We start from the raw sequence: 25,155 nt of genomic DNA, 5'->3' as shown, positions 1-25,155 counted from the left end.
AAACTTTGGAATAGCAACCCCATAATTAGCTATAACTGGTCCTGGAAGGGACAGCATTTCCCTTTGTATTCATTTCTGGAAAAAGGTCTAGATAGAAGGAAGGACAACTTGAATAACTTAGTGTAATTCAATAAAGCAACATAAAGCAGCTGACTTTTGTTTTTGGTAGTGGACAAACATTTACAGAAATTACTGTGCACTATATAGATAGCTTTTCCTAGTCTTACACTTTATTTTTATAAGCTGTTAAGAGCCAAAGAATAACAGAAACGTGGGGGAGAAATCCTGCTGCTTTAGCTTTCTCTAACGTGGAGCCTTTCAAACATGCCAACATAGCCTTTAATTGGGGTTAAAATACTAAATACCTGGTGGACAGCATGTTGGAAAATGCTATGGTAGTTAACTGCTCATTCAATTACCGTATATTAAATACGATAGTTTTACCAGCTCTTTTAGCCAGCTTCTATTATCTGTAACTTCCCATCTGAAACTTGTATGTGGTTTAAAATGGCATATACTCTTTGGATTGTGGAATGTATAAGTGCAAGTACCTTCAGTAAAATTGAACTAAGTGGCCTTTTATTAATATCCCATATACAGGGAGTGGGGGAAGATAATGGTAAAAATATGAAGTAATGCCTCCTTGCATTTTCAGAGTTAACAAGCAGATAAGCAGAGGAAGAGGTTTAATACTCTTCATACTACTTGTACAGTTACAAAAATATAGCAAAGAATATACAATATGGTCAATTTACAAAATGCTTCATGCTCAAAGCCACACAAAACATGCTTGCTGGAATGGACAATATGGCAAATACACAACTATTATTTTTCAGAAAACCAAGCAGTATGAGAAACATTTGGTAAAGCCAGGTCAGTTTCATTAAATCATAGCCTCAGAAGGCCTTTTCCAGGAAAAAAAAAACTAGGAATGGTGCTGAGAAATTGGTGAGTGAAACAGACTTAGAAAAATTTACAAAAATAAGTGAAGATCTAGAAAGCAAGTCACTTTAGAAGAATCTTGTCAAAGAAATAAGTAAGCTTAGCTCAAGGAAGCCAAAATTAAAAAGAAAAACACTAGCATATGCTGATATTCCATGGACATTTCAGTGAATGCATTTGTTTATTTGTTCCCATAAGTACAGAAACAAGAAAGCACACATTTAAACCTAAGAGAAACACCAGAAAAAGAAGAATCTGCAACAAAGCTAACATATAAAGACATGACAAATAACATAACTAGGATGCTTAAGAAACAATTCCATGGAAGAAAAAAGTGGGTTTATGATTGGTTATCTAAAACTGTGAATTCTGAATGTTACATACTTGCCACTTGCAGGGCAAGTGCTGTGCAAAATGGGACAAAGCTCCAAAAAAAGTCATCTGAAATAAAACCTTGGGAGGAAATGTGGGGATTATAGTTTGGTGAATATTCAGAACCAAACTAAGAACCATGCAGGAGTTTCCCAGGGTCTTTATTTCATAAAAAGTAATCACACTTGGGAAGGGAGTCTGGGGCATGAGGGAAGGTCTACTCTATATCCAAATGCAAATTCTGTATTCCCAGGGGGAATACAGAATAACGGAGTTGAAAAGGATCTTTGAAGTCTTCTAGTCAACCCCCTGCTCAAGCAGAAGACCCTATGCCATTTCAGATAAATGGGGTGAAATATACAGTGGCTTATATGATGTGTGATGTTTTCCATCTACAGCCAAGAACAAATCATGGGGGTGGAAAGAAATTTCCATCAGGGCAGTAATATAAACAATATTAATCCCCTCTTGCTCACACAGTGTGGGATGGCTCTCAACGAAAGCCCAACATCTCAGATTCTTGCAATTTAAGCCTAAGTTTGTTTTGTAAAGCATTTAAAAATAGTGCTGAAGGATACCCTAAAAATGTTTTCCTTACTCCAAGTACTACTGCCTTAGCGCAATTTTCATCTCTTACCCCACCGTTTAATGGCCTCTATTGGAGATCTTTGATCAATCATATCTTATCTGGTTGCATGAGAACAACTCTCTCCCAGTCTGGTGAGCAATGCCAATCTCATTGGACCTTGTACTGGAATCTATCAAGAGAGCCAAAATACCTTCTGTAGATCTTTTCTTCTTTTGAACTTCTCCCTCTAGTGAGCAGCAGCCCAAATTATAGGTGGCCAAATATTTCTGAAACTGTACTTGTAAGCACAGCTCAGTGGTACCTTCAATGGGAATCAGAACATCTTATCCTTAAAATTAAGGCAATCTCAGCCTGCTCTCTGGCAACTACTACTTCCACAGCATGCATCAAGGAAACTGCATGGCAATACAACTGAATCAACCCCTTCACTCCAATTCAGGTTTTCCTAGTAGGATGTCCCAAATGGAAGATGCATTCTCCAAGATGCATGATTTGGTTCTGGCTTTCATGATTTTTTCATTTGCTGTTTTTTCCTAGTTCAGGTGAAAAAATTAGGCTTTAGTATGGTGGTGGTGATGGTGGTAGATGGTGGTTACTCATGCTTTTTAAAAATTTGGGTTGCATTTTATCTAAGTTTTCTTATATAGATTTGTTATTTAAGCTATCAGTGTTTCAAACACAGTGAAAATCTATTCTGAGAAGCTTTGAACATGCTTCCAAAGATGTCTTTTTTCAAGAGGCAACTGGACTTCCTTGTTTTTCTTCTTCAGCTCCAATTGGATGGTGGGGAATAGAAAGATTTATACTCCTTGCAGACAGCTGGTCATTTGCATTCTTTTAGAGCTGTTGAGGCCACCTGGAGGTTTATCTGTTTTGTCAGGGTCACTGAGTAGTACAAATGGGTATGGAGTATAAATCCTTTCATTCCTCATCATCCAGACAGAGCTGAAGAAGCTTTTTGGATGAGAAGCAAAACATGGAGTCTTCTTGGAACTTTTGAAAGAACGGTGTTCAAACCAGCGGCCCATAGTGAGTGTGTGTAGATCTGTATATTGGGGACACAAAACAACCACTTCATGGCATAACATAGGAAAACAAACCCATCAGGACTAGATTCAGCAGTTCATCTGCATTTAAAAGACAAAATCCACACTTTTGAAGACAGCTAAGTCCACATTTTGGACAGAGAGGACCGCTGGTTTGAAAGAGGAGTCAAAGATGCCATTTATGTCAAAATTGAACAGCCTGCTCTCAACAGAAGGGGAGGGATACAACATCATCTATCTCTAGTGTACAACACAGTCCTTTCAACAGTTCCAAGAAGTTCCAGACCCATTTGCACCATGCAGGTGATCCTGACAACACACATACCTGAGGTGACCTCAACGACTCTCTAAAAGAATGCAAATGACCTGCTGTCTGCAAGGAGTATAAATCCTTCCATTCCCCACCATCCAGTCAGAGCTGAAGAAGTTTCTTGGATGAGAAGCAAAACAAGAAAAACCAGAAAGTCCAATTGACTCTTGAAAAAAGCACCTTTGGGACAACCATAATCTGGATGACTGAGAATCTGCATAGACATTTGAATCCCCTTCTTTGTGGCTAGACAGCTCCAGATGGGCTCTTGCTACATAGCCTTAGAAGTGTCTTTTCTCCATATGGCCCCTTCAAGTCCAGGTTAGAGACCAGCAGGGAATGGAGTCCGGACAGATGTAGCCTACATTCCTTGAGAGGATAACAGGTTTCACTTGTAGTATCCTAGGTGCAATATATTCTTTCTTACTAACTCTTGCCCTCCTTTGCCACAGGTGTCTTTAACATTATGGATTTTTATCACCTGGAGAAGCAAACAGCTCCTGCCAGCACAACAAAGACAGTTTGCATGAGATCTGAGAAGGTAAGCTGGCAGCGACCAGAACCTTCATAAAAGACTAGGATTTCAATGGCTCCTTAAGCCAACCCCTCCCTCTCTTCACCAGGATATTTGCTTGGTATTTACAGCAGAAGATAAGAGAGCTTCAGGGTAGAAAAATGGAAGCCAGCCCCAGACCAGTCAGGCTTCACAAGCCATCCTTCTCCTCCAGCAGATGGCTGTCCTGTTTTCTTCAAGACTGCCCAATACTTGCCTGGAAGATTGTTGATGTAGCCGCCATCCATCAGTAAATTGCCGTCCTTGGGGTCACAGAGTGGCGGTAGGTACCCGGAAAGGGTCATGCTAGCTCGCACATACCGCCACAGTGAGCCTAACCATGTGGGAACAAATGCAATCAGAAGAACAGAGAGACACCCAGAGCAGCAATGAACCCTTCAGAGAGGGATGGAGAGAGGTGCAGCCTGGCTTCAGCCCAGCTGCTCAGGCAGGAAAATTCTGCACAGCACTTTATCAAGCAGCCAAGCAATATGCAGCCGTCAGATTCATCACCCTGAGCCCACATGTGGCCAGGTAGCCCGCTAAACTTCCAAATTTACCTGGGAGCCATGCAAGGCAATGCTTTGCATGTACTACCTGACAACCCAGTTTCTTGTGCCATGCAGCATTGTTGGCTTGAGCAAAATGTGGCCATGGGCAGAATCCAGGCTTGCTACCCCAAGCTTGTCATGCCTAGCCCTAGCAAAAGAAGGATAATAGTGGTTCAGAGGGAGGAAGCCATGTCAATTGACTGCCTCCATCCCTCTGACCCACCTGCATCCCCAATGTCCACCAGCCAAGGTAGTGAGGCAAATGCAATGCTGACCTGGGACATTGTTAACATAGCAGCCATCCACAAGCAAGTGACTGTCCTTGGGGTCGCAGAGAGGAGGCAAATAGGGAGTGTAAGATGCACTGGCCCGGACGTAGTGCCACACGCTGCCTGCCAGATGAAGATGGAAATACAATCAAAGGGAAGGTGGGAGAGGAGGAAAAGGAAGGGAGCACAGGACAGGAAGTGACATCATGAGAGAAGCTTCAGAAAGACAAATGTACCTGGGACAAAAGGGGATTTCTGGAAGGTGTTCCTCAACAACAACTTAGCACCATCTTCTTGCCCAATTGAAATTCCCACTTGTCACAATGCTCTGGCTTTCTCCTTTCAACTAATGTTGCTTTCACTTCCTGTAGGTGAATGTACCATTTCTAATGTTTACTGATGAGAGCCGTAGTTGTCATGGACAACTCCATAGTCATGAGTAGACAACAGTTCCCGGCCCCTGTGACATCACATGGATTAATTTGCCCTTGGCAAGTCATTTTTCTCTCTTGCTGCTCCCAGCCACTGGCCCGAGGCACTCAAAGACCAGAACTTGCTACAAGACTCAAATCAAGGGAGTCCAGTTTTATGGGGATGAGGAAAATCCCTTCTTATGGGCAAGCATATAACGCAGAAACACAAGCATGAACAATATAGAAAAACAGCTCCAGATAAATAGTTCTACAATCCATCAAGAATAAGAAGCCATACTTCAAAACAGGAGGCAGGACTCTGATCACAGGGAAGCCAGATTGCCCTGCCTATGAAATGGTCATAGAGGTGTACCTGGATAAAAAGTAATGCCAAACCTAAGAAGTCCTGCTGATTGAAAGGAATGGGAACTGTACACAACACAAGTAGCGCAACAATTCACTTGCAAAAAAGAAAGTATTTTTTTGAAGATTGCAGCTACCAAATCTTGCCAGAGACTGAAAATTGCACCTACCTGACCTAACTTGCTATCCAACCACCAGGTATGAGAAGAGAAGCACTTTTGTCCCCAAAGGGAAAGACTCCAGGAACTGTTTCTCACTTAAATACTGCTCCATGGAAACCTAGCTCTTCTAAGGTAGGCCATTCTGTGTTTCATCTCAACGACCTCTCACTTGCAGGTGAAGACCATTGGCACTGAAGCTCCTCCACTTTAACCTGAAAGATCTGATTTCTTACATGCATAGGCCTTCCCCCACCTTACAGTTTGCCAATCTCAACTCTGCCTACCTACTGGAGACAGAAGAGAAAGTGTTAGCTCTGTTAGGAAGGGAAAGAAAGCGGACAGAGAAGGATAAGAGCCAGGCAGTTACAGCCTCTCCAGCCCCTGCCCTGAAGGTAGGCATGGCTGCCAACAATGTCCCAGGTGAGATCTGATGCTTGCTGTAGCCAGGGGAGGCCAGGAGGGTGCCACAAAAAACTCCCATCTCCCTCCACATACAATCCATCCATCTCTGAAGCTGATTTCAAATTCCACTCTTTCATTAGGTTTTACTGGCGACAATTCTTCCCACTCCCTCCTCCCAAAATAAAGAGTGTTTGAATAACTAGCAACCCACAGTTTATCTAGAAGAGCAGAATTGGGAAATTTGATGCAGTAGCCAGGCTGCTCCAATAAATAAAAGGAACAGAACAAATGTGGAACAGTTAGTAGGTTTAGTGAACAGCAGCAATGTTACCAAGGAAAAGCAGATTCAAAGCTAGCCAAGATTATTACATAGAGACATGGCAAGTGGCTCAAAGAAGCCATAGATTGTAGGAGTTCTTTCCACTCTCCATTTTGCCTTTTCAGCAAAAGAATGGAATCTACTAGGCTTAAGGCTAACATCATGATGCACCCAAGCAAGCTACAGATCTTCTCACATAATGTTCTCCATCCCTATTTAGTTCTAGAGGAGGAGAAGATAGAAATGGTCTTCTCAAGCTACACCAATGATCGTACTAATAGACAAATAGCACTACTATATTCTACCTCTATATATAGGCTTCAGGCAAAATTCTATTCCCTCCCCAGATAGCATCATGTTCCCTGAACTTGCTGGAAAAAAGGTGACCTTCCTCTAATGAAGGGTTCTTCAAACATGTGCTGTCCCAAGCAAGCCCTGCCAAGATCTTTTGAGAGTTTTAATATCTATCCAAATGGAAATATTCATTTCAGACAGTGAGAATTACTGCTGGACATGAACATACGGCAATTCCCAGCAAACTTCTTGACACAACTCTCCTCAGCATGAAGCTACAAAAGTGCCAGTATTGTTTTGGGAGGACATTTCAGGGTTCAGGTAGAGGCATAAATCTGTTTAGCATCTGGGCATTTTGTCTGCACTTTCTGAACCTTAAAAAAATCAGAGGCCACAAAATAGGTGTGGGTAGAGTTCTTGTGGCCTTGGGAGCACTTGGTGCACACACCTGTCTTCTGATATTTTGTAATTCACTTCCTTCTGGCTTCCCTGGCTCCTCCTGAAGTTCAGGAGAAAGCGGGAGATGAAATGCATGTTGAATTACTAATCAGTCATGACTGCTGTGCTGGAGGAAAGATACACTTACCATCTTTATGCACTCGCATGGCAGAAGCTGTGATGTCTGTTGTCACATTAAAATATGGGAGCCACAGATCCTTCAGTTGACAAAGTGGAAAAGAATGAAAATCACATGGAAGGTCACAGTAAGTGAGAGAGAGAAAAGTTACAAAGATTTCTACATTTACTGTACCCTGAATATATGCAAATCTATTAACCCAAATTCTGCAGTTTACTGCAACTTATTTGATCAATAAAGAGAAATTGTGCAAGCAGCCCAATTTATGCTTGTTCTGGCCACTACAGGACCAAAATCTGGACCAAAATTAACACTGGCGTTTTATTTTTCCCAGGCTTTGGAAACACCTACTATGGTATTAGGTGAAAACCTTTCAGAATGATGGGTTTTGTGCAGCAAGTGGTCTTAGATGGAAAAGACCTTCAGCACTTTGTAGCTCATTCTTGTGTTGCTGATAAAAGAATACCTCAATCTGTTTATCCTGGAACACCTTGTGAATACTGGTGTTGAAGGCAGAGCCAGAGAACATGGAGGTGATGGGGTAGGTGAGATCCAACACAGTCGCAAACACTGAATTCATACTCTGTAGAAAGGATAAATGAGGGCATAAGGCAGGAAACAAGCCATGAAAGATCCAAGACTGCTGCATCATGATCTTTCTGGGAACCAGGGGAAGAATAAAGACAGCGATCTTGGTTAGAGAGAAAGCAATTCCTTCCCAAGTGGCCTGAACAAATGCGATATGGACCACACCAAAGGAGAAACAGGGGCATTCATTGTAATAAAAATAAAACAGAAATGAGAGGTGATTAGAGAGTACTGGATGTGATGTATCTGCATACATTAGAATACCTGTAATTAAATCACTTATTTAAAAAAACTGATTTCAACCTATGTTGGGATTAACATGTTCAAGCAAAAGGACTACTTATCTATATTCCTTCAGCTGTAAAAAATTGACTTGACCTTAAAAAGTCTGGAGATCATGGTGGATTTCTTCTGCAGGAGCTCCAAAACTCCAGTATATGCTGAATCCTTCAGCCAAAACAGGTAATTCATGGCTTCATTCTGAACAATCCCTTTTTGTTGGATATGGAACATCCTGAGATGCTGCACTGTAATTTAGTGGTGAATAGCTGAAACACGGGGAATGCGATTTTTTGTGCACTGATGCATTAGGCCTCCCATCAACATTACCTCTATTTCACTTCCCCGACTGGAACCAGCTGCTGAAAATTCTGTACCTCTAAATGATAAGATGGCATTTTATAACACTGTCTGCATTCCTCAGCCACTGAAACACTTCTGCATAAAACAATCCCTCTTTTAAAACTATCTATGGCTTTCTGACACTTAGGGAGGCTAAAAAATAAAATAAAGACAGCTACTCTGCCATCTCACTTAACTTCCTTTATCTAGTCTATGATGTTTCAGTTTCCATGTACCATACTCCAGACTGAAATCGCTGTAAAGAACTCCACAACCTTTTCTCACAGCTGCCAAGGGTTGGGCTCATGTATTGTAGTAAAGAAACAGTGCAAATCTACCCTCATCTATTCAGAAGGAAGTTTGGGTGAGATCACTGGGATATAAACCCATTCAAGTATTTAGAGGACTATAGCTTCAATAGCACACCTTCTCTCTTTGCTGTTTCTCTCAGCACTGCTGTTTCCCTGCCTACTTTCCTTCCAGACTTGAATACTTGCTCACCTTTGCCCACTCTCTGGCCCGCTGCTTTGTGCGCACTGCACTCCTCTCCTCTGCATAAAGAGCCCCTATGAAGGAGCCAATTGAGGTGCCGCCAATCAGATCGATAGGGAGACTAGCTTCCTCCATGGCTTTGATCACTCCAATGTGAGAACAACCCCTGTGGGGAAGAGAAAGGAACATGCTTGAAGCAAATCTGCCTCCCAATGTACCTTTGGTGGTTGTCACCAAGTCATGAAAACAAGGCTGAATCTTTTATGCCTCTACCGTTCGGGAGGAGCCAAAGGTGGGAATGGTTAAAAAAGTAGGTGATAGTAGTAGTCAACATTGGTAGGCTAGTAGTGCTAGTCAAATGTGTATGCTTCCATGTTAAGGAGTATAGACCTCCCGGTGTCTCTAAAATCCAGATGGGGAGAACAGTGGGATCCAGAAGAATTATTCCATGGTGGGGAAAAAGTCACATCCTTCTTGCCTGTAAGCACTAGACTTTTTCCCTTCAACCAAAAAGAATGAACTTCTGAAAGCTAGGTACTTCAAAAGGAATTCTTTATTGAAAGGAATAATCCAGATACTAGTCAAAGCAGAGTCTAAGATACCACCAGGCATTCAGGGACAGATAAAGGGTTAGAACCCCTCCCCTTATTCTGATGTGGATTTAGTCAACCAAAGAAACAACATGTTAATCCCCCACCCCTTTTCTGGGAACATATCTTAGAAAAGTTTCTCAGGCAGTTCCTTTCAGAGCTGGAATTTTTATGGTCTCTTCTCCTCTTGCTATCTCTCCAAGAGGTGACAAGGTTCCAGGCATCTGGCTCCAGTCATATATCATGTGCAAGTTATACAGATTCAATACAAGGCTTAAGGTATTCAGGTTACATCAAAAAGGATTACTTGTACCAACTCCCCGCCCCCGCTTCTTCTTCCATTGAAGAATGGCAGATACACGGATCTGACATTGCCTTTGGGAGATGCAAATTCCCTAGTTTTGATACATTGTTACCCTGAAAGTTTTCCTGGCCCTCTTGATACCAAGCAAACATTTCCTAATTCTTTCGGGCATATTACCTGGCTCCACCACCACCCAGAACCAGAGCAATGGTATTGCCTGTAAGGACTCGTGCCAGACGGGAGAAGTCACTGTGACGATCTGCATTCTTTTCAAAGACTTTCCCATACATCTCTCTCTGTAGTAAAGGATGGGGAAGGAGAGAAGGAGTAAGAATATTTTCACCAGCTCAAAAAAAGTGAGACACACAGAATAGAATAGAATAGAATAGAATAGAATAGAATAGAATAGAATAGAATAGAATAGAATAGAATAGAATAGAATAGAATAGAATATCTTTATTGTCATTGCATTCCATGAATACAATGAAATTTGAAAGCTACTCCAGCACAGTGCCCCAAACACCATATCACAATCACACTACACAGTATTTAAAAATTAAATTAAAATAATAATAATAATAATAATACCTAGTCTAAAACATTCAGTAAGTTAAATAGTTTAAAAATGCCACTATATACAGAGGACTAAATCACAAATGCACTGTTTGATTCAAGACAATTATTGCCTTGGAAAAGAAACTGTTTCTCAGTCTATTAGTCCTCATTTTAAGACACCTATAACGTCTCCCTGATGGTAACTGTTCGAAATATGAATGACCAGGATGAGAACGGTCTGTGGAGATTTTTAGTGCTCTAGAGAGGAATCTGGTCTTTGCAATCTCTTCCAAAGAAGAAAGAGAGCAACCGATGATTTTTTGTGCTGTGTTTATAGCTCTCTGGAGCAGGCGTCGCCAACCTTTTGGACCTCAGGGACCACCGAACTCATAATTTTAGATCCCAGGGACCACTAACCGGTTCTGTGGATGTGGCCTAATTTATGGGTGTGGCTTGGTGGTCATGTGACTGGCTGGGCATGGCTTGTATGTAAATATAAAAATTTATATAAATATTGAATTTTTTATTTTAAAAAAGAACAACTTTTACCCAAAATCAGGCAAAGCAGGCAGGCAGATTGAGTTGCTCACAGAATCACAGATTCATTCAGAGAGCTACCTATCTGCCATTGGCTAGCTCAGTCTGTCACATACAATTTGCTTGCAAGCAAACTCACAAAATTAACTCACAACACACCATGCATGTAAATATTGAATTTTTTTATAAAAAACAACTTTTATCCAAAATCAGGCAAAGCAGGCAGATTGACTTGCTCACAGAATCATTCAGTGATCTATCTCTCTGCCATCGGCTAGCTCAGTGTCTCAAATTTGCTTGCCGAGAGTCTGCACTGAATTTGCTTGCAAGCAAATCTTCAGTCCTAAGGGAGGTTTGGCTATGCTGAGCCAAAGATCTAAAGACGAGCTAGAAAACAAGAAATCCAACCATTTCCTGCTTCCTAGCTAATCTAAATCTCCCAGCATAGCAGAACAGATGATGGTCGGAAAAAGGAAAAATAGCATTTTAGCAGGCAAGTTTACCGGATAAGGAGTGAGTTACCACGGGCCATGTGGGCGGCGCAGTCTTGTGTTTCTGCAAAGCCTGGATTAATTGCTTTATGGGGGTCCTCTGGGGGTGAGATTTCTCTGTGGCCCACCAAAATTTTCTCACGGCCCACCAGTGGGCCGCAGCCCACCGGTTGGCGACTACTGCTCTGGAGCATCTTCTTATCCACTACAGAGCATCCAACATACCACACCGTTACAAAGTATGCCAAAATGCTCTTGATGGTAGAACGGTAAAAAGTAACCAGCAACTTCTCACCCACACCACTCTTTTTCAGCAGTCACAGAAAATGAGGCACTGTTGGGCCTTCTTTGCAGTGGCCATAGTGTGGACCGACCAGGTAAGGTTGTCGGAAATATGAGTTCCTAGAAATTTAAAACTATGAACTATTTCCACACAATCTCCATTTATATATAGTGGGGAGGCTCTGCTTTGCATCTTCTGAAGTCTACAATCAATTTTTTGGTCTTTTTGATGTTCAGGGTGAGGTTATGACTCTTGCACCACAAGACCAGTCTGAGAACCTCTGACTTATAGACCATCTCGTCTCCTCCTGATATGAGTCCCACCAACGTGGTGTCGTCTGCAAATTTTATTATAGAGTTAGTGGGACAAGAGGGAGTGCAATCGGAGGTGTAGAGTGAATACAAACGGGGGCTCAGCACACAGCCCTGTGGAGAGCCAGTGCTGAGAACAAGACTGGAGGAAAAATAGCTGCCAATCCTAACAGTTTGGGGTCTGTTAGTATGAAAGTCCAACAGCAGATATGAGAGGAGAGGCCCATTTCCAGCAACTTCTTAATCAGTATATCATATATATCTATATATCTATATAACATATCTATCTATCTATCTATCTATCTATCTATCTATCTATCTATCTATCTATCTAATATCTATATATATCTGCCCATTATACCAACATCAACTCCATCAACCAATCAAGAGGCAGCAGCGCAGCCAACCAGCCCAGCACACCAGCCCCCCCAGTATTTATAGAGAGACGGCAGCTCCGATCACACACTGCTTGCACTGGCACGAAGCCAAAAGCACCAGCCTGAGGATGGCGAGTGGGACCTCGCTGAAACGTCGCCAAGATACTCTTAATCTTACACGGGAAAAGACCTGAACACACCTAGACCTACATACCTGTACCTGTGAAAATCTATGAAAACAAATATCGTACCTCTACGGGGAGGAAACCTTCCGGCTAACCAGGACCTACAAGAAACTCGAAGTCCGAAGAGCCACCATCTTGTGTGATCTCACATTCCTAAGTAATTGCTGAGACAAAAATGTGATCCCCACATGCTTCCAACTCAAATTCCATTCCAAAACTTCAGCCACTGAAAGGATCCTGAAAAGAACGGAATTAGCCCTAATCAGAAACAAACTCCACAAAAAAAGATTCCTACTAGACCAAACCAACAGAGACCTATTCACACTCCATCTCAAACTCAGCAACAAAATCCACCCAGCACTCTGGGACAAATCCAAACAACTAGCCTTCTGGAGAGCCGAAACAGAAACCTCCCACAAGACAGACACACACACCAGGAAACTCCACAGACTAAAGAAACGCCAGAAACCCAACCCTTCCCCACAACACATGAAACAAACAGTACACAACATATCAGACAGAACCCTCACCGTAGCAGAAACCAATGTCCTTTCCAAAGGATTCAACTTTGCAGTCACCCCCAAACACATCCCCACTGAAAACATTATATGCGGAGTTGAAGCTAGCCTAACCAAAATCAACCCAGATGCAGCCAACAAAATCAGACTTGAAGTCACCAACGTCATCTGCTCCAGCAACCCACCCAGAAGCAACCTACACAGAGAAGAACAAAAAGCACTCACCAACCTGAGGAAAGACAGTAACATCGTCATTCTCCCAGCAGACAAAGGCAACACCACAGTCGTAATGAACACATCGGACTGCCACTCCAAACTATCCAACCTACTCCAAGACCCCGCTTACAAACCTCTGAATACTGACCCCACCACCTACCTAGAAAAAACCACCAAATCCAAAATAAAAGTGTCTCCCATCAGTGAAGAGATCCAGCAGAGAATCATCCCCAGAGAAAAATCATCCAGATGCCCTAAGCCTCCCCATCCAGATGCCTCCCCAAGATACACAAAGAAGGAATACCACTCAGACCTATAGTCAGCTCCATAGGCTCACCTTTACAGAATCTTGCCCAATTTCTCGCAAAACAACTCCAGCCCTACACAGAATCCATCACTTCACACATACAAAACTCCTTCCACTTCATAGAAACAATAAAGAAACAAAACCTACAACCCAGCGACCTCCTCGTGAGCTTCGATGTCATATCCCTCTTCACCCAAGTACCCATCAAAGAAGCCTTGACAGCCACCCAAAACAAATACAACCCCCCCAAACACATCCTAGATCTGACCAACCACTGCCTAACCAACACATACTTCATCCACAATGGACAAAGATACAAACAGATAGAAGAAGCACCCATGGGATCACCCCTCTCATCTGTTATCGCTAACCTATACATGGAACACTTTGAAACTAATGCTCTAGACAAATCCAAACACAAACCCAAACTCTGGCTCAGATATGTAGATGACACTTTCGTAATTGGCCACACGGGAAAGAAAAACTGGACAACTTCCTCACACATCTCAACAACCCACACCCCAAAATACAATTCACCATGGAAACAGAAACCAACAACCAACTTCCCTTCCTGGACATCCTAATTTACAAAAAATCCAATGGCTCCCTAGGACACACCATCTACCGGAAAAAGCACACACCAACTGCTACCTAAATGCACAATCCCATCACCACCCTGCACAGATCAACTCTGTAGCCAAGACCTTCATCTCCAGAACCAAATGCCTAGCTGACAAAGACCACCTGAAAACAGAACTACACACCCTCACTAACGTATTAATTTCCAACGGATTCCAAAGAAACACTATCACCAATCTAATCCAAAAAGAGATACCCCCCAAAAACCAAGACACAGAACAAGACAATGGTGTCACACTCCTTCCCTACATCAAAGGCACCACAGACAAAATCAGCAAAATTCTCCACAAACACAATATCAGGACAGCCTTCAGCACTGACCCAAAAATAGCCAACATGCTAAGAAACCCCAAAGACAAGATCCAGCTAGAAAACCAAGGAGTTTATGAAATACCATGCAACAATTGCCCAGCCACATACATTGGACAAACCAACAGGAGAATAAATGCACGCATCGCAGAACACAATAACGCAGTCAGAAGAGAAGAAGATACTTCCTCCCTCTTCCAGCACCTTAAAGCCACAGGGCATGAAATTAATTTCGAAGGAACCAAATTAATATCCAACACTGAACACTCCAGCAAGAGAATAATCAGGGAAGCCATCGAGATAGAGAAACACCCCCATAACATGAATAGACGGGATGATACCTCCCGCCTACTAGACATCTGGAAGCTAGCCCTCACCAACAAACGAGTCCCAGCCACGAAAACCAACACCAGACCCAAAACAACACGGGACACCACTGCCAATCCCCCTCATCAGACCCAGGCCCAAGCCCATCCTATAAACGAAGGACAACCACCATCCAGAAAATAGACCATGGCTGTTTCGCCAGCTGTCGCACCCCCGACCCCAAAACCAAACAAGCTGACACACGCCAAGAACACAGACCCAGACCCCAAACTCGAAGCCAGACTAAAACCCACAATGCTACATCACAGCCACCCGCTCAGGATATCACATCAGAAAACTCAGGAAATTATACCACAAGAACTCAAGAAGTTGCAACACAGCAAATGACCCAGGAAATCACAGCACAAAACCAAGGATACCACAGCAATAAAACTCACAAGGTCACCACACAACCCATTACCCAAGCCGTTACTACACAGGAGGCTAATGGAAAAGAGATCAAAACATAAACGACCCAGGAGATTACAACGCAGGACCCAGGATACCACAAAAAAAGAACTCACAAGCCCATCACACAACCCATTACCCAAGCTGTTAAAACACGAGAGGCTAATGGAAAAAAGATCACTACAAAACAAACAACCCAGGAGATTACAGCACAAGATCCAGGATATCTCCACAACAAAACTCACAAGGCCATCACACAGCCCATTATACCAACATCAACTCCATCAACCAATCAAAAGGCAGCAGCGCAGCCAACCAACCCAGCACACCAGCCCCCACCATCAGTATTTATAGAGAGACGGCAACTCCGATCACACACTGCTTGCACTGGCATGAAGCTGAAAGCACCAGCCTGAGGACGGCGAGTGGGACCTCGCCGAAACGTCGCCAAGATACTCTTAATCTTACATGGGAAAAGACCCAAACACACCTAGACCTACATATACATATATATATATATATATATATGAAGTTGGGTAAATTCACCTGTTCCCATTTATCAACTTTTCCTCTCTACAAAGGGAAAATCAAGTAGGCTTTGGACCCCTCTTGGAGATGGGGTCCAAAGAGCCTGTTGCTTACTGTTCTTTGTCTTCAAAGTGATGCACACCAAAGCAAGGAGTGGGGAAAAACCGAAGAAGGAAATATTGACAGGATGAATAGCTTCAGAGGTTCCTGAAGGGAAGGAAGCCTATTCAGAAAAGCTATAGGGGAATCAACATCCTCAAGAATAGTGCCATTCAGTCTTACCTGTTTCCCCGGTAAAGCAAAAGAGAAAGGCCTGACTAAGCCAAGAGTGAGCACAGAAAAAGCAATGGTGAACAAACAGAATAGAGATACCAGTTTGTTCGGACTGCGTCGAGAAAAGACCCTGCGTGGGCACTTGATGTGTAGATGCCCTGAACACCAGCTGCGCATGTTGAGCCACTCCACTGTGCGGGCAGGGCTGGGGCCATCTTCACGGTGCAGGAGGATAAGCTGCTTTAGAGCCCGCACTGCTGTATTCTCCAGCATCTGTTCTAGCTGACAGAGTGGTGGGAGAAAGGAGAAGTCAAGTCAATCATGTTCATTTCCATCACAACATAAACAGCTGGCTTTGACTGATTATGTTCTTACACCATATTTCTTATGAAGCCAGATACAAGAGAGAGCCAAAAACCAAGTCTATTATTAGAACAGGGAAGACAACTAATTCGTAAGAGAAGGAATATTGACAGACTAATAAAATATGCTCTTTGATCTTACTGAAATTCATTTTAAGTTCTATTCAGTAGGAGGTGGATTTGTACATTGGAAACCATTAATCAAACTCCCCTCTGGCCACTCAAGCAAGCTGATCAGCCTACTCAAGTAGAGCAATTGTACTTCTTAGGCCAAGCTTCACTCTAGTCATGATGGACCTTTTACCTCACCCAGTGTAGGCTCTTGGTCCCCCAGGCCCACAATGAGAATGCAGTCAGCTTGTCGGATGCAACGCACTGTCCAAGGAGTCAAGGTGTAATCAGTCTGGTACAAAACAATGCGATGAATGTCCTCTTGCTGAGCTAGCCAGCCAGAGAGTCGATATTCATGGATACTGTAAAGGAAGAAAGGCAGAATAAAGATGTCTCATTCCAGTCTCACTGGCAGCACTGTAAGAGCAAAAGGGGACAGAAAGTGCCCAGAGAAACAAGCCAAAATCAACTTCCATCTTGGATTTTACAGGATTCTAGTCAATCATATTTGTTCTTCCAGAAATCCAATACTGCCTAAGAGTGGATCTCTAAAGGGATAAAAGCTATTTCCTGTTGTTCCTTTTTCTTGATGATGAACATTGACCTCTTTCAAATCATCTTAATTGAACAGAAAGGACCTATGCAAACTCTGACATCTTATTCCAATACATATATTAGACATATTGTTCAGATTCATGGAGGAACTCTATATTATGTGCAAACTCTTTGCTGATTGAATAATCATGATCTAATGGATAAGGGCAAATGTAATAATCAGATAGAGGCATTAATATTGAGGTATTGCATGGTTTCTTTGAAAAAAATCAAACCCTCCAAACTTCAGTTTTATGCTTGGAAAAAAAATCAGATATCCAAAAAAACATTTTCCAAACTATTAAAAGACATACGTTTTTGTGAGTGCAACCACTTCATCAGATGAAAAGGAGCACAAATAAAGATCAACAAATAAACTAAAAATGTAGCACAATCTATATAGAAGACCATGGACAGATAGAATGGTTAAAACGGAATATATAGCAGATTGGGAATGCTCTGGGAGAAAAGAATACAGTATGTTATATCTCATCTCCATATTCCTGTATCTGTAATTATACCTTTCTGCTTGCAAGCTTATGTGTATTCCCAACCCACCTATCCAATGCTGATGCCCCAAGACGAGCACGGATAATGTCACTGGTGAGTAGCAGGGTTGGGCCTATGAAGAAAAAGAAGAATGATGACAAAAGCAGCAGAATGAAGCAACACAAGGAAAGAGAGCACTAACAAGAGCTCACCAATTGCATTCAGAGCATGTTTGAGTTCCAATGTGAAGGCTGCCATGGGCACCTCATCACACACTGGAAGGACTGCCACTGTTGAGAGATTACTAGCTGGATTGGTCAGTTCTGAACTGGAGGTCATGCCAAGACCTGAACCTACATGGGCGATACAATAATCATTGAAACACAAATATCTGAAGTACCTGGAAGGAACATTAGATAGTCGCAGCCACACTACTCTGTCATGTGAGGATGCTCTTTCAACCCGATGCTTTCTGGCCATATGGCAACAAGTTGGTGCATAGCCTAAAGCCTCTTACCTGGGAAAGAGCCACGTAACTGCTGCAGATTCCCCAGGATCTTCTGACTCAGTAGGTGGATAAGGCGGGTGACAACCTATATAAGGCATTAGAAGACTGGAGGATGCCAGTGCCCAGAATTTGAACAGTAATACATATAAACAAAGATTTCTCAGTCTGTGAAATACCCAGCTGATGAGAAACTAGCCTGATCTTCCTAAAATGATTTTCTCCCTATTCACATCTAAAAATGTGCTCACAATGCCTTGCCACTGCATTCCTTCATTCTCTATTAAAATGCAACTCTACTTGTATCCTGAAGTATCTCCCTGGATATCATAGTATATCTTTAACTCCTTCTAGAAAAAGCTTACTATCAGCAATGAATCTACCTTGTTTAGAAGATAGCATGGTTTGCTACAATATGGAAAAGCAGCATTTTCTGTTATGATTTCCATTTGAAAACATTTTGAAGAAATGATGACTGTGGGGGTTAATGTTTTCTCATAATGCAATTGAGCCGGTTCACAGCAGACAAGAAAAACTCTATATGAGGGTTCACTCTCTGGCTCAATATTGATTATGTTGACTTTGAAAAACTAGGCGCCTACAACATACGCTGTTTTGTTGGGGCTATCCAAAAAGTTTGCACAAAAAATTAACAGTGCCATTAATACATGGTAAGCCAAGTCAAATAATGAAGTGGAACAGTTATCTACATATTCATTTTCCAGATCAGTATCCTATAAAGCTTTACAATCTTCCTTTACACTCAATATTTCTGAACACTTATAAAGCTTTTCTACCTGATCATGTTTGTGTCCAAAAATATGCATATTATGCCATAGAGTTCCTATACATACAATGTGCATGTACACATCCTACAAACTGAAATGGAAATAAATCTGCAGAACCATTTCCAAATTCAGAAATTAGTTGTACACCAGGACTGTTCAAATAGAAAATAGGGAGAATCCCTGAGCCTTCACCTGAGGGTAGCGTCTTTTGATGTTGTTGAGAGTCCCTTCTGGTAACTTGGCCAACTCTGTGTCCCGTACAGCATGGACAGTAGTAGCTCGTACTTGATGGGTCAGAGCTTCCACCTATATCACAAGAAATGAGTCACAGTTGGTAAATCACATTCATCAGTCTTCCCACATGAAAAAGAGCACTCCTCAGCTTGTGAGAGATGCTCTTCTGTAAGTATGAATATATAGTCCTCATTTAATAACAATAATTGGGACTGGAATTTCCACTGCTAAGGGTTGTGGTCATGTAACTATGATGCTTAATAACGGCAGTTCTAGAAGTCTCTGGTTACCATTGTTAAGTGAGGATTTCACATGATGGCTTTAAAATATACAATTTTATTAAGGGTTTTAATTTTAATTACAATATTATGTTATGATGTATTATTTTGTAAGTCCCAGTACTGATGCTAAAAGCTTCTTGATATTTTTTGTTTCTGCTTAGAATCTTTAATCCTCTAAAATTTTAATCCCCCAAATTTAGTGTGCAGTTTTTAAAATTAAAATTTTACTTATCTTTGTTGGCTTAAATAGCCAAAGTAGCCAAAATATATCTGGTTCCCACAAGAACCTATTTGTTTTCTTATAGTTAATTCCAAAGACTTAAGAATAAATGACGGTATTCCAAATTTAGGTGGACTCTTAATTCATTTAGATTTTCTTAGATAAAAATCTTATTTAGTGTTTTTGCTGTTTAATTCAAATTCTTTCTTAAGTTTATAACTAATTTTCTTTTGTTCAGAACTGTAGCTAAACCCACCCCGCATTCTAAAGTTCTTAATACGTTTAAGATAGTTAACATGTAATTTCTAAAAATGTTTAGATAGATAGTGAGGCTTTTAAACCTAGCATCCTTTAAAAGCAGGATGGCTAATCTCTTTGTCTCCCAGTGCTTAAAATTATGAAAACTGCCATTTTAGAGTCTCTTTGTGAAGAACAGTCTTTTAGAGCAGCGGTCGCCAACCAGTGGGCCATGGCCCACTGGTAAGCCGTGAGAAAATTTGGGTGGGCCGCAGAGAAATCTCGCCTCCAGAGCACCCCGCAAAGCAATTAATCCAGGCTGTGCAGGAACACAAGGTTGCGCTGCCCACATGGCCTGCAGGAACCCTCCCGCCCACTCACTCCTTACCCAGCAAACTTTCCTGTTAAATTGCTATTTTTCCTTTTTCCAACCATCAGCTGTTCTGCTGTGCCAGGAGATTTAGATTAGCTAGAAAGCAGGAAATGGTTGGGTTTCTTGCTTTCTAGCTAGTCTTTAGATCTTCAGCTCTGCTTTTAAGCACAGCCGAATCTCCCATAGGACTGAAGTTTCTATTATTCAGTGCAGACTCACAGCAAGCAAATTTTATGTGACAGACTGAGCTAGCCGATGGCAGATAGATAGATCACTGAATGATTGTGTGAGCAACTCAATCTGCCTGCCTGCTTTGCCTGATTTTGGGTAAAAGTTGCTCTTTCTTAAATAAAAAAATCAATATTTATATACATGGTGTGTTGAGAGTTAATTTTGTGAGTTTGCTTGCTAGCAAATTTTATGAGTTTGCTTGCAAACAAATTTTATGTGACAGACTGAGCTAGCTGATTGCAGATAGATAGATCTCTGAATGAATCTGTGATTCTGTGAGCAACTCAATCTGCCCGCTTGCTTTGCCTGATTTTGGGTAAAAGTTGCTCTTTTTTTATAAAAAATTCAATATTTATATAAATATTTATAATATTTATATACCAGCCATGCCCAGCCAGTCACATGACCACCAAGGCACACCCACAAATTAGGCCATACCCACAGAACTGGTTAGTGGTCCCTGGGATTTAAAATTATGAGATTGGTGGTCCCTGAGGTCCAAAAGGTTGGCAACCCCTGTTCCAGAGCACATGTGGATGATCTTCTGTCCTCCCATATTCAGAGAGATTCCAAACACCCAGTCCATTCATTTGTTTTTTTGGTCTTTGCCACAATTGTTGGCTCCACTTTTGTGAAGAGGTCTTCAGTTTGCCATGCCTCCCCTGTAAGTTTCATGTGTTTGCAACTTCCAAATTCCTGCTGGCTTCCCCATTGACTTTGTTTATGGGAAGACAGCAGGGAAGGTCACAAATCATGATCATGAGACTGTGGGATATGGCAATGATTGGAAATCCAGGCTGGTTGCAGAGTGCCCAGACTGCATCATATGATCACGGCCAGAACTCTGAGAACCAATAGTACTGGTAGCTGCCATTCATTCAGTGCCATTGCAAATTCAAACAGTCAGTGAGCAAGTAGTTATTAAGCAAGGGCCACCTAGTCTACAATTGGTCTAGAACAAGAATCTGATGCTGTGTCTATTAATCTTCTTAAAATACAAAGTGTGTAACTCATATTTGGGCTCAAAAGGGTAGTAGAGGATTTACCCCTTTGGTTTAGCTGTCCCTCACTGAATGTAGGGGTTTTCCTTACTTAGAACTTACCACTCCAATGAGGTCCCCACGCCCATATTCCCCAACCAGTTCCTTCTTGCCATTGGCCTTCTGAATGACAGAGCGCAAGCGCCCATTCAGCACAATGTAAGTGCAGTCAGACTTATCACCTTGCCTGGAAGAGAAGGAAAAATCATGGATTAAATTGGTCTCCTTCTCTAATAACCAGTAAAGTCTGCCTTGAAGCAAGTTATCTCTGTGCAAATATCATGGCATAGTGTGCATCTAACTGAATGGGGGATTCTTTAGCAAAGGAAAGGCATCAAACGTAGGAAATAGCTCCTTTGTCTTACCTGTAAAGTGCTCGCCCAGCCTCTACTGCCATCCAATCAATAGCGAAGTCCATTTGACGTACAAAAGGAGACATGCGGGCTGCTACAGTATGAGCCACACTCAGCACCACACTTGGCTGTTCCCTCATAATCCTAAGGAGGAGTCAGAAGTTACTGGAAGACTACAGCCTTTACAACATATAAAAGTTCCAGTTCGTTTCTCAGTTTTGCCAGAGTTGAGAAAGAAATAGATCCAACTTGGATTCAGGGAAGATGCTGCTAGTTAAGCATGGTGAATCTCAGGGCAAAGCTAAATTAATTTTACTGATTTATTCATTTTTATTCAACAAGTGACTCTGGGCAATGAACAATCATAAAACCAATTAAAAATAATTTTTATAATATAGATGTTAAAATACACACAGCAGCTGAGGAAAATACTACAATTCATAGATGTTAAAACAATCAGGAGACAGAATCTTTCAAACACTTGGGGCTCAGACCAGGCCACAAAATTAGGTGTAAGGGGGTAAGCAGGGCCGTACCCATCCTAATCTCTGGAGGGAGGGTGTTCCATAAGGCAGGTGCTATGGCAGAAAAGGCACAATTCCTGGCCCCACTGGCTGGCATTCCCAGAGTATACCCATCCTGCCAGACTAGACTGGATAGGTAGAAGCATCTGGGGAAAGAAGTCCCTCAGGCAATTCAGTCATTAAAGAAAGATAACCATTATTTTTAGGTAGCTCTTTCTACTGGAGAAGAGAAAAAGGAAAACCACACCAGAGCCATGAAAGCCCTTCCTAAGCTGGCAGCATAAACCCACAGACAGAACCATTCTTTTTTCTCCATTTTACCTGTGAGATGGCCCAACCAATCTCCCAGCGGAGAATAGCAAATGGCTCAGGCTAAAAGAACAGGAGCAGTTGCCGCATGTGAACACGGCTAGTGATTGGGAAGAACATGATGGCAGGAGAGCCAGGCAGAAACCAAGCACATTTTATGCACATGGTACCCACTCGTAAAAGTCAGACTTGGAGATCTTAAGGAAAGTACAATCACGATTTGCTTTGATGGTGAAAATCAGTGGCTCTCCAGTAAGCACTGCTAGCTGGCCCACCATCTCTCCAGGTTGAACCAAGAAGAGGCACACGTCTTCAGCCTTGTCAATCATCCGCTGGTAAACATGCAGACAGCCCCACAGTACAAAGTGTAAGCTGACATCCTGCCAAAAAAGACCAGAATAAGCAGCCCATTCCAAGGGAATTGGGTTACCATGGAGCAGGACTGAGCAGAAGCTTCAACAGGTTTCTAGAAATATCTTTTAAAAAACTTTGTCTCTTAAAAGTTAAATCGATGGGTTTGCTAAAAAAGCTGGAAATTAGTGTTTTAAAGAGGAGTGTTTTGCAGCCGATGTGCACTCCACTTTTTTTCCTCCTTCCTTTCCTGACAAATTATTCTTCTTTTATAATCCACAATCAAAGTGGGCACATTCTTATTAAAAGCTACAGCATAGGGTTCTACATTGTGGAACCTTCAATAATTTGAACTGTGAAGAACCCACTCAGAAGAATACACAATAAAATTCAATCTACACGAAATGCTTCTTGAGAAGTCTTTCCTTCTAGAACATAAGTCCATCCAACATTAGGTCCTGATTACAGGAATAAACTATTACAGGCAATCTCTTCTTTCATCCTTTTCTGATCTTCAAGGGGATGAGATGTGCTACAATTATCATTTATTTTTCTCTGACTAAGCTAGTTTACAATCTTGTATGCCCTCTACAATGCTTACTTGATCTCCTTGACGGGCAATTACTGTTCCTGCTTTGGCATGATGCAAAAGCACCCGATTATTTAGTAAGGATGAATCCTGTGGAGAGAATGGCAGAATGTTATTAGCTGTCTTTCCTGTTTGGAATAGGAGCTGAATCCTTTACACCTCAATTACACTCTGTGTAGAGTAGAGTTCAAAGTAAAGTCAGGAAACTAAGACTCTTCTCTATAGGATTTCTAAAATATTATCGTTTTTTAAAAGCTCCAAGGCAGAGCTGTTTTTACAGCTCCTTTGTAAAAAAAGGTCTGAAACTGAAAAAAGTAAGTTTCAGCCTCACACATTCCTGTAGGAGAAAGGGTAATTTACTGGAACTAGAGTACATTTTGCAGTATAGGTAGTCACGAAAGTACACAAATACACACACTGGTTTATAAACCTATTCCCAGTGTAGAAGGAACATTGGCTTACCTGAATGTTCATTTTCTCTCTATGTGGAGTGAGTCCAGATAGGATGGGGTTAACTCTGCCTAAACCAATTGGACTGAGTCTGCTCAAATTCAAGCTCTGCCCCTTTGCTGAGGCCACTCCCCAGTTTTTGACGAAGCATCAAGGCAGATGAGAGGTGATTCCACTAGTGTACATAAACAGACACACATTAATGCACCCTCCCTAGCCCATCCCAGACCAGACGAACCAGGGTGGGGCTGGACTCACTCCACATAGACAGAAAATGAACATTCAGGTAAGCCAATGTTCTTTTTCCTGTCTATGGATACATGAGTCCAGATAGGATGGGACATACCCAAGCCTGCTAATTCCAGGGAGAGCAATAGTCTGGTCCTACTTACATCAGTGTTCATGTACACTTTACAGGATTCTTCTGCCAAAAGCGGCATACACCGCAGCAAAGGCATCAATGCGATAATGGCAGATAAAAGGAGATGGAGAAGACCAGGTGGCCGCTCTACAAATCTCCTCAATGGGGGCTTGGGTAGCCCAGGCCGCCGTTTTCGCTGCACTCCTGGTGAAATGTGCTGTCACTCCTCTTGGAATCGGAAGAGCTGAAGTGTGATAAGCCTTAGCAATGCAGGCCCTAATCCACCTGCCCACTGTCATTGGGGACACCTTCAACCCCAAGGAACTGGGTTGAAATGATACAAACAGGACTTTCATCCTGTGGAACAGAAGGGTCCTCTGGATGTTAAGCCCTCCGCACATCCAGAGTGTGCCATGATCACTTGAGAGAGTGGGAAGGAGTAGGACAAAAAATGGGAAGGACAAGTTCCTGTGCTCTATGAAATCTGGAATTGATTTTAGGTATAAAGGAAGGATCCAATCGCAACACCACTTTGCCCGCAGGGAAGACACACAAGACTTCCGTGACAGAAAGAGCAGCTAACTCCGAAATCCTCCTAGCTGAGGTAATGGCTATGAGGAATGCCACCTTGAGAGAGAGGTAATATAAGATTATGGATGTAAGTGGTTCAAAAAGTGGAGACATTAAGGCTTTT

General features: G+C 42.1%; 1 protein-coding gene across 6 annotated transcripts in view; it reads right to left on the bottom strand.

Moving 5' to 3' along the window:
* PNPLA6 (patatin like domain 6, lysophospholipase) overlaps positions 1-25,155 on the bottom strand; it is a 119,589-nt gene that overhangs the window by 36,851 nt on the left and 57,583 nt on the right. For 3 of the 6 annotated variants that reach the window (XM_087926007.1, XM_087926008.1, XM_087926009.1), the window contains 15 exons: positions 23,663-23,740; positions 22,885-23,090; positions 21,890-22,021; positions 21,588-21,711; positions 19,101-19,214; positions 18,133-18,208; positions 17,828-17,968; positions 17,685-17,748; positions 16,726-16,894; positions 16,159-16,341; positions 9,934-10,052; positions 8,872-9,028; positions 7,628-7,744; positions 7,171-7,240; positions 4,639-4,755 (listed from right to left, as the gene is read on the bottom strand). In XM_087926007.1, the coding sequence (XP_087782133.1) occupies positions 4,639-4,755; positions 7,171-7,240; positions 7,628-7,744; positions 8,872-9,028; positions 9,934-10,052; positions 16,159-16,341; positions 16,726-16,894; positions 17,685-17,748; positions 17,828-17,968; positions 18,133-18,208; positions 19,101-19,214; positions 21,588-21,711; positions 21,890-22,021; positions 22,885-23,090; positions 23,663-23,740 (1,867 nt within the window). Of the gene's footprint in view, positions 1-3,898; positions 4,147-4,638; positions 4,756-7,170; positions 7,241-7,627; positions 7,745-8,871; positions 9,029-9,933; positions 10,053-16,158; positions 16,342-16,725; positions 16,895-17,684; positions 17,749-17,827; positions 17,969-18,132; positions 18,209-19,100; positions 19,215-21,587; positions 21,712-21,889; positions 22,022-22,884; positions 23,091-23,662; positions 23,741-25,155 lie in introns of those variants that run through there. The other 3 variants (XM_087926012.1, XM_087926011.1, XM_087926010.1) reach the window with 3 other exon arrangements.

The sequence above is a fragment of the Pseudonaja textilis genome, chromosome 2 (genome assembly GCF_049901715.1).
Source record: "Pseudonaja textilis isolate UNSWEBS1 chromosome 2, rPseTex1.2, whole genome shotgun sequence".
NCBI lineage: Eukaryota > Metazoa > Chordata > Lepidosauria > Squamata > Elapidae > Pseudonaja > Pseudonaja textilis.
Note: the sequence above shows the minus strand (reverse complement) of the source record. Positions and strands in the feature narration are given on the sequence as shown.